This window comes from Chinchilla lanigera, unplaced genomic scaffold (assembly GCF_000276665.1).
Source record: "Chinchilla lanigera isolate Chin_1 unplaced genomic scaffold, ChiLan1.0 scaffold00037, whole genome shotgun sequence".
Taxonomy (NCBI): Eukaryota; Metazoa; Chordata; class Mammalia; order Rodentia; family Chinchillidae; genus Chinchilla; species Chinchilla lanigera.
In genome coordinates this window covers 10,721,685-10,731,182 of record NW_004955438.1, presented here as the reverse complement: position 1 = coordinate 10,731,182, position 9,498 = coordinate 10,721,685, and the positions used below count along the sequence as shown (strand labels likewise).

Genomic DNA, 9,498 nt, shown 5'->3' with positions numbered 1-9,498 from the left:
GTAACCACAGCACTTCATGCAAAAACCTGGTATGCACAGTGGGATCAGTAAATATTCGTTAATGAATGACCAGAAGCGGTGTCTTTGGGTTGAAGTAGTTTGGGTTGTTGGAGATAGGTACATAGACTTGGGAGAATTGACAGCTTATAGATAGACTAATATCCAAAGAAAAAGCAAGAAAAATCATAAAAACCAAACATAAGGGCCATTAACTTAAAGACTAATGATCATATACCTGTTATTATCCTCTGACAGCTTCTATAGCACAGATCCAAAAACAGTTGTCATGAACAATAATGATCTGAAGTCATTAGGAAGATACTAAATTTTGTTTAATATGCCACATTTAATCAAAGTCAAGGAGGGAGTTGTACAATGAACTTTAACAATATTTCCACTGGACAGGATTAAAATATTCAGTTAGAATACCTAGTCCCTTGCCATGGTAGATTTCCTTCTCAAAATTTAATTGTGATGATATAATGCCATGTACCTTAAATCCCTCCCCTCCAATTTTGTATTCTATTCGAGGACATCTAATTCAATAGTATCTCTTGTAGACACTGAAAGTATGCGTTTTCTTTGTGATTTATTGCATTTCCCAGTGCAGAATTTTAATATATTCCGCATATCAGATCTTCCTGTTTCAGTTACAAAGCAGTAGAGAAGTGGATCAGCCACGCAATTTAGACTTGTTAATGCAACAGTAATTCTATACATTGCATACGTCTGCTTTCCGGACTTGTGGTCATCAAGGTTGACATCACGCTCTAAAATGCAGCGGATCAACAACATCACATGAAAGGGAGTAAAGCACAGGACAAACGTCAGTGTGATGCTGATGAGCAGTTTGATGATTCTTATCTTTTCAGTGTTTTCTGTGGCTTGATTATGCTGCACAGCTTTGTAGACTTTCTGGTTGCAAATCAGGATGATGACCAAAGGTGCTGCATAGCCTGTGCACATTCTAAACAAGTTGAGGTTGATTTGCCATTTCTCCAAAGGGTATTTGTCATAACATAAAGTAAATGACTTTTGGTCATTACAGTATTCAGTAGAGGTTTCATCTTCCCACAGAATGACAGAATTAAAGATGGATTCCATTACCCAGATGGATAGGCTGACCACGAATGCAAATTTTCTTGTTCTTAGTAAAAGAAACTTCAAAGGGTAGACTACCGCTAGATACCGATCAACGGCGATGCAGGTGAGAAATCCTGTGCTGCTGTAAAAGTTCAAGTACATGAAGAAAGCACTTCCTTTGCACAAGGCAGAAGAGAAAGTCCAGTTGTCTTTATTCCAAGTATAATTAACCCACAGAGGGAGAGTTAATGAATATAGCAAATCTGACAGTGATAAGCTGAAGAGGTAAATTCCTAGTTCATTTGCCTTCTTTGCTTGCAGAAAAGACACACAGAGAGATCCAATATTGGCTGGGACACTGATTACAATCACAAAGATGTAGACGATTGGGAACAAATAATGATCCACATCATGCTGTTCTTCAGTGCACGTGCTGTTCATTGTTTCCTTTTTAAGGGAGCAATGGCATTAGTCCCTAGAAGGTAAACAGGAAAATAAGTCTTGCCTCATTGTAGTTTATTTTCAACATCAGATTTTCTTTTACTCAGAATTCTTTTCAATTTTCCTGTGGTTTCAAAAGCTCTAATGAATTCATCAGTGCTCTGAAAGGGTAGGAGTACACCATACAGATTATCAGATGGAAGTCAGAATCCAGGCTCAGGGCAGCTAGCTAAAATGATCAGCTCAATTTAATGAGCACAAATAGACATGTTAATTGTCACAGCTCATGATATGGAACCCCCAGGGTCAACTGGGGAATCTCTTAGCTTCCATGGAGTGCTGTCCCATTCTTCAGAAATCTCACAGGAGATTGGTGCAAACATGAATAGATCTAAGGCTTTGTTTTCACAGAGATGGGTATCTTTTAAAAGTACTTTCCTTTCTGGAATGAAGGATGAACTAGAACAGAGTAGATCTTTAAAAGATGCATAACCTCATTGCAATTATGATTTTGAAGCAATCTTGTTGCATTTATTGAAGATATTTAAATGGAAAAAAATTTAACTGTGTTTAATAAGGAAACCCGAGCAGAGATATTTTTACCTACTTCAAATAAGAACTGCCCAAGGGATGCTAGATTAGAGGGAATTATATTTCATACCAGACACAAAGTAACAATCAAAGCTAAAGTTAAAAGTCATTTCAGCAGGTAAACAGAAATTTAAATACTTAGTAAGTGCTTTTGGTGTGTGATAAACACTATGGTTATATAATTTTAGATGTTAAATTTTTAATGCAAGCTAGGCAAAGACATTTTCAATATCACCTTATTAATCAGGAAAATATTTCCATTAAAAAGTGATAAAGTTGACTTTTGAAATATAGCAGCTTGAGAGCCTTAATACATAATTAGACAACCTCATCTTTTCTGTTTATCTTTTGCTTCCTTTGTGGATTAACACATTTGTCTCACATATACTTTCATATGTAGGAGGTAGGATAGTTTCAATTCTAGGTGAAATTTTGTGATCAACAAGTTCCACTTTTATTAGGTTTGTCTATTTTTAAAGCCATAATGTCATAAATTCACAGGAGAGTGGAGTATGCATATTTCTATTCAAGCTGGAATACAGAAATGTTTCTGTACTCTTTTGTAAACGGGGCTTTTGCTGGTTTGGAAAATGTACATAATGAGGACCCCATCATAGGGAACTTTTCAGGGATGCTATGCGGTGCATCAGAACCACTCACTTGCAAGTGTTGATAAATCTTAAGCATGAAAGAAATTTGCTATGACAAGGATCAGGATTCTGCTAGTAGAGCAAGTCATACCCAGAATGCATATTGTATCTTACTCTTAAAGCAGAGAACATAAACTTTTAAGATCTTGTTTTGCTACCTAAAAATATGAATGAAATTTGAAAAACAACCTTTTGGGTAGAGAGCCTTCTAGAGAAGAAAAATTATGATGGGTAAAAGGAAGTGGGAGCTGTGATGCGGGACATAAGTGAGCACAAAAGTTCTGGATATTCTGGAGGCAAATGTGCATCTGGAGGAAGAAACAGAGGCCCTCCAGAAAAAAACACAACCCTTAGTACTGTGTATAGGAAAGGGTCCCCTGCCATTGCACATACATTAGAATCCAGGAGCCTCTCCCTTTAGGGAAAATGTGAGGCAAAAACCTGATGAGGTAAGATAGGAGAAGATAAGATAAATTAAGATAAGATGACATGAGCTATCAAATGCCATAGACATTTGCAGATAGCAGAGAAAGATTGGCAAATTCTATACCTCAGTTTAGTTTCTGTGAGAAGCCATTAAAAAAAATGAATATGCATGGCGTCTGGCAGGTCTTCACTGGAAAACACACTTTAGGGTAACCTACGTGCTCAATTTTATTAGTCAGCAAGGAAATAAGAGCTAAAACCACAATGACATACTACTACTAGAATAAATGGAATGGAAAAAAATGCATAAAACACCAAGTACTGGTGAGTATGTAGAATATCTGCACTGTCATATACTGTTGGTTGGAAAACTGGTATTTACGCATATCACATGCTTGAGCAATTCCACTTCTAGGTACATGCTCAATATAAATACACCCAGGCTTACTAAACAGTATGTACCAAAATTAGAGTATTCACAGTAACACTATTTGTAATATTCCACAACTAGAATGCCCATTAGCAGTTGAATAGATAAGTAAATAGATAAGTAAAGAATAGACAAGTAAAGTTTGTTATATTAACAGAATTAACTATATATACCAATAAAAATGAACAAATTATTTCTACATGCAATAAGATGTCTGCAGCTCACCAATGTAATGTTGAGTGGTCAAAAAGACAAAAACAAAAGAATATGCATTGATTAAAAACCACAGGAGTTGATCTATGCTTTGAGGAGTCAGGGGTAGGAAATGTTGAAAGAGGAAATAAGGGGAACTTCTGAGATTTTGGTAATGTTCTGTTTCTTGATATGGGTAGGTAATGGTTCCATGAGCCATACCCAGTTTGTACAAATGTGTCAAGCTGTACACACTCTCTGAATATACTGTTTGTGAACACTGATTGAGCTGTGTACTTGGGATGTATGCATTTTTTTCTGTATAAATAACTGTATTACAACTAAAAAGTTTAAAAGTGGAATAAATCAAAAGACTGCAAGTTGTCAAGCATTTCAACAAACAATATCTATTTGACATGCCAATGGACCATATATGCCTCCCTAAGAAATGTTAATTATCTGTTCTTATATAAAAAACAGTTCAGAAAAACCAAAGAAATAATCCAAATAGCTAAGGAAATTTTTCTAAGATGAGTATGTACTATGTGAAAAACAAATAAATTCCAGGTACATGGAAGAAATAAAGACAAATCTTCCCTTGAGGAAGACTTTCTCACTCTAGGCTTCGCAGAAAACCACAGATAAGAGTTTTAACACATATGACTTTGTCAGAATAGACACACACACACACACACACAAACACAAATACACACAAACACACACAAACAAGCCATTATATGTAAGACTGAGCAAGAACAGTAGAGAGGAGAGCTAGATCCACCAGAGGGTTAGAGATACATTAATACATATATAACAAAAAAGTGTGTGATATATTTAAAGAGATAGAAGGAGGTTGGGACACATGAGTAAGGAGCAAGAGAATATAAAAATGACTAGGCATATTTCTGAAAGACTGAAATGAGCTTTCTAGAAATAAAAAACATACTAATTTAAACTTAAAGAAATGAACCCACTAATTAGACCCAGCTGAAGAAAGAATTAGTGAATTGTAAAATGGAACTGGAGAACTCAGTGTTAAAAGAAATGGTAAAATATCAAAGAGACATAGAGAAAAAGTGAAAAGGTTGGCATATGTATTATTGAAATCTTATAAAGGCAGAAAAGAGAGAATAAGGAAAAGGCAATATTTACAAAGGCAATAGCTGAGTGCTTTCCAGAACTGATGAAGGACATAGAATCCTGAGATACACGAGGCCTAGCAAATCCCAAATAGGATTAAAAACAACCAAAAATGGAAACTTATACTTAGATACATTGCTATCAAACTGCATATCAGCAAAGCCAGAGAGAAAAAGAAATACTCACAAAAGATAAAATCTGACTGACAAAGAATTTATCACCAACAATGAAAGAAACCAGGAACAGAGGATTAATATTTCTAGATGTCGAAGAAAATATATATCATCTTATAGTTGCATACCCAACAGTACCAAATCACAAAGGCCAGAGCAAAAATTAGAATATTTTCAGGTAACCTGCCATCGAGAGAATCTGCTCCCAAATTCCTCACGTTGGAAACATTAAAGAAATACAAGTGAAGAAGAAAAAATGACACTAGAATAAAGGCTGAGACACAGGAAGGAACAAGTAAGCTGCTAAGGGGACTGTGAGGAGTGTGCACCATGTTCAGCCCTAGTTTGTACACGTGAACCCTGAACATTGCCTTCCTTGATATCCGGAGGAAGAAAATGAGAGAATGGGCACAGCCTCTCCTTTCTTCTTTATCAATGTTACTCAGTATGCATTGCTTCCTACACACACACACTCACACACACACACACACACACACACTCACACACACAAAGATTAGATGTGTAAAATGGAAAAAATGATTTTAGGAAGGTTTGTAAAGTTCTCTACGGAATGAACTTCTGCAGCTGTGAAAGAATCTCTTGCCTTATGGAGAACAAACACGAGACTGGGTGGTTTGATGGAGCGCAGATCCCGGATCTCTTCTCCACTAGGCACCCAGACCAGTAACAGCTTGTTGTTATGAGCATGGGTTCTAGACGCAGTTTGAGAGCCCTCAGGAGGTCTGGGACTCTATGTCTTTCTTCACCTCTCTAGGTCCAGGTTTCACATGTGTTAATACCCATGTCACAGTGGTGTTGTGAGATGACATGGGGGCAGAGAACCTAGCACAAATTCACTGAATTTTAGCTGATGCTCTTTCAGTGACAGCATCAGTAATCTGCAGTCTTTGGAGCGGTCCCCTACATTTGCTACAAGGAGATTATGTATGGCCATCTGGCCACAGAGCACAGCACAGGGGCTAGAGGCACTGTGTGATTTGTACAGTAACACTTTACATATGATACCAAGCACCGCAGATAATACTTGTTCATTTAATAGGTGTGGATCTAAAATCTCAATGGGCTATACACTTCCTATTATTCAAACATCTTTTCAAATATTATTTAGGCTATTTTAATCAGATTTTCAGAAAACTGATTTTGGAATCAGCGCTGACAAGTTTTAATTTTAATTTTTACCAAATGCCACAAAAAGATAGCCTATAATATATTTATTTATATATATTCTTAACCAGTTCTTGATTGAGCTTGTTGGGTTATTACCCAAACCTAGTAGTGGAGAAAGATCTGTTGAGTAATAACCAAAAATAATACACATCAATACGAAAAGAAACTTCTTCTGTCATGTTATAAGAGATGCTTGCTTTCATTTTTCAGTTTAATAACCCCTTATTAAGACTTTGTGTTTCAGGCACTGTGACAGTCACTTGTTAACAAATAACTACTCATTAATACTTCTTGATATCAGAAACTTTATATCCTAACTCCACATTGTTTCTCGTGGGTACAGAAAGTGTTTTAGACCATTGTATGATGAGGAAATGATGCCAGATAGGAGGTGGTAGGATCCTTTCTAAACAATGCAGTTTGCTAAAATACACCATTTCCTGAAAAGGAAACAGACCACAAATGTTCTCCTCTTGAATAACCAGAGTTTTACCTAACTACTGGTAGTTCTAAATTTAAAATTGGACATCCTCTGACTAGTGCTCAAAGTAGAGGAAACCACGTATCTTCCTCATTTCTCTTTCCCTGTAACGCTTTGTATTACTACATTTATACAGCCTAGACGAGATAAAACATCCCAACTGTCTCTAACAATCACACCAAAGCGTGTTATCTATTTTACAGTCTTGGTTTGTTGTAAAATCTCATACTTACCCCGTTTCTCAGAGTGATGATTTCTGTCCACAGAGGTGCGTGAGAAGTCTGCCTGCATCAAGAAGAGAAACCAGCACTGCTGAGGGGACAGGAAATTGCACTCATATTTCATCATAACCAATGAGGAAGCAGCATCTTAATGGGAAGCCTAACATTATCCAAGCTTCAACAAAGAAGTCTCTTAAGTACTTTAAAAGATGTTTTGCTATTTACTGTACTATGATTTTATGACTTACTTTTCCCTTGGAGTCTTACTTACAAGTGCATACTATCTATGGGCTTTACTTAATAGAATGTGTACTAGGTAAATTCATTCATTTGTTCAGTCCATCAATACATGTATCTGTTATGTTCTTAGAGTATCGTGCTGGGAGGCATATAGGGCCTGGTTCTTACAGAAACAGGAGCTTATCAGCTAGTACAGGAGAAAACACTGTTCAATAATAACCAGGCTGCAAGGGCAGCATCACCAAGCACCACGAGACCTGTTCAGGTAAGGTAGGATGAATAATTTGGATGTACTAGATAGGAGAGGATGTTGTAGAACCATTTAGGGTGACCAAGTTCTCGGGAACAATACAGGAAAAGGGGAATGGGAGAGGACTGTTTAATGGTGAATACGGTGTGATTTAATAGCAATAAGAGGGGTAGGAAGATTGGGGGAGGTAAGAAAATAAGTAACTTTGTGAAGTCATTTTCTTTTTGAGGGAGTAATGGGGTTAGAGATATAACATTTGACTTTAGACCAATTTTCTCTTTTAATTCTCCTCTGAGAACAGAAAATAGATGGCTAAAATCAATTGAATTAGCTGGCTTAGACAAATACATAATTCTATGAAATCTGAAAACTCACTAGAGGCCAGGCATGGCGGTGCATGCCTATAATCCCAGCACTTGGGTGGCTGAGGCAAAAGAATCACTGTGAGTTCGAGGCCAGCCTGGGTACAAAGTGAGTTCAAGGCCAGCCTGAACTGCATGGTGAAACCCTGTCTCAAAAAAAAAAAAAAGAAAAGAAAAGAAAAGAAAAAAACTCATTAGAGAATGATATAAATTGTTATAAAAACTCATGTCATGCTTTAACAAGTTAAAAGTTATTGCTAAATCTGTAAGTGGCTTAATATGAAGTGAAATTAGCTCATAGAACTTCCTGCTTTTGAGATATAAAGCAGTTAAACATCATTTTTTAAACTTGTCCTCCCAAACTTTTATTTGAAATGATAGGAAAAATATTACTTTAAAGAGATGGAATTAATTTGGAATGGGACATTTTAATTTTAAAGACTATAATCAGAACACACTGAGTCGGGAGTTGTAAAAGGACATTAAATATTGTTGGTGGTGGATTTTTTTTCTACCTAGAGATCGGGTGATCTTGTGACTAATCAGGACTCTTCATGTTGGAATTAATCAGGGTACATCAGAAATGTAGAGGTCTTTATCACTTCTTTTGTAGGTCTTTCAATGAAAATAAAAGTAATACATTCATAAAGCACACAAGAGTTTGCAAAGTAAGTTAATATACAGAAACTGAAAAATTTGGAATGATTTATACCATTACTGAAATAGTGAAAACTTAAGGAACAATGAGAAAATTAACAAAAACCTCAAGGACTTATAAAAATGAAAGTAATTATTTCAGTTGATTCATGATTACAAGTCAAAATTCTCATTTTTTGCTTGGTTTTGCACATCTGCATATCCGTGGTTTATTTATATTTCAAGATTCTCACAGTCTCTTGTCTGTATAGACTATACTTCTGCTTTTAGGGAAAAAGTATTTTCATATCTGTGACATAGTTATACATTTTGCTCTTCAATAAACAAAAAAGAGCAAGAGAAGCATAAACTTTCACTTCTTCTGGTTAGATAGAAAAAAAATCATGACTGACCTGTGCTAGAATGTTGTCAAGACTAATTAGAATAAGAGATTTACCAACAGTCATGAATTTACTTCTTATTTAGTGTAAAAAAAAAAAGCAGTAGTACATTTTCATCCACAGGGTTGTCTAATGAATAGTTGGAAATATCAGAGCCTTGAATCATTGTGACATTTTAACATGAAAATGGGACAAAGCCAGTTAGCAGTAACTCAGAACAGTGGCTTTATGGGATCAGTGATCCTGGCCAGTCAGTTGTCTGGTTTTCTGAAGTTGTAAATTTGACACCCTTCACTGGCCTTTGTCAGGACACATGGGCTACACAGTGGAAGAGGAAATCTGCCTGCTTCCAACTTCTCATGGACAGACAGTGCAGGAGTTTATTCTGCTGATGAAGGAATTATTCCAGTATAAATTATTCCTTTGTGAGGACATATCATCTATCTGGTACAATTTTACTAAAAAACCTGCAACTAAATATGGCTGGGCAGGAGCTGAAAATACTCATACTTTCCAGCTCTATTTATTTTAACTCAGCCCTGTCCTTAAACATTGAGTTAGATGTGTTTATTGGGATTACTGAGAGGAGAGAG

At 36.2% G+C, this 9,498-nt stretch overlaps 1 protein-coding gene across 1 annotated transcript; it reads right to left on the bottom strand.

Moving 5' to 3' along the window:
* Nucleotides 1-314: 314 nt before the first annotated feature.
* On the bottom strand, nt 315-7,114 carry Gpr65 (G protein-coupled receptor 65). Its single transcript, XM_005390250.2, has 2 exons — nt 7,029-7,114; nt 315-1,558 (listed from the first exon to the last, which is right to left on the bottom strand). The coding sequence occupies exon 2, from the start codon at nt 1,522-1,524 to the stop codon at nt 523-525; it is 1,002 nt and encodes a 333-aa protein (XP_005390307.1). The 5' UTR covers nt 1,525-1,558; nt 7,029-7,114; the 3' UTR covers nt 315-522.
* Nucleotides 7,115-9,498: the final 2,384 nt, after the last annotated feature.

Excerpts from the sequence above, each read along its gene's own strand:
- Gpr65 (XM_005390250.2), bottom strand. The coding sequence starts at position 1,524 with ATGAACAGCACGTGCACTGAAGAACAGCATGATGTGGATCATTATTTG.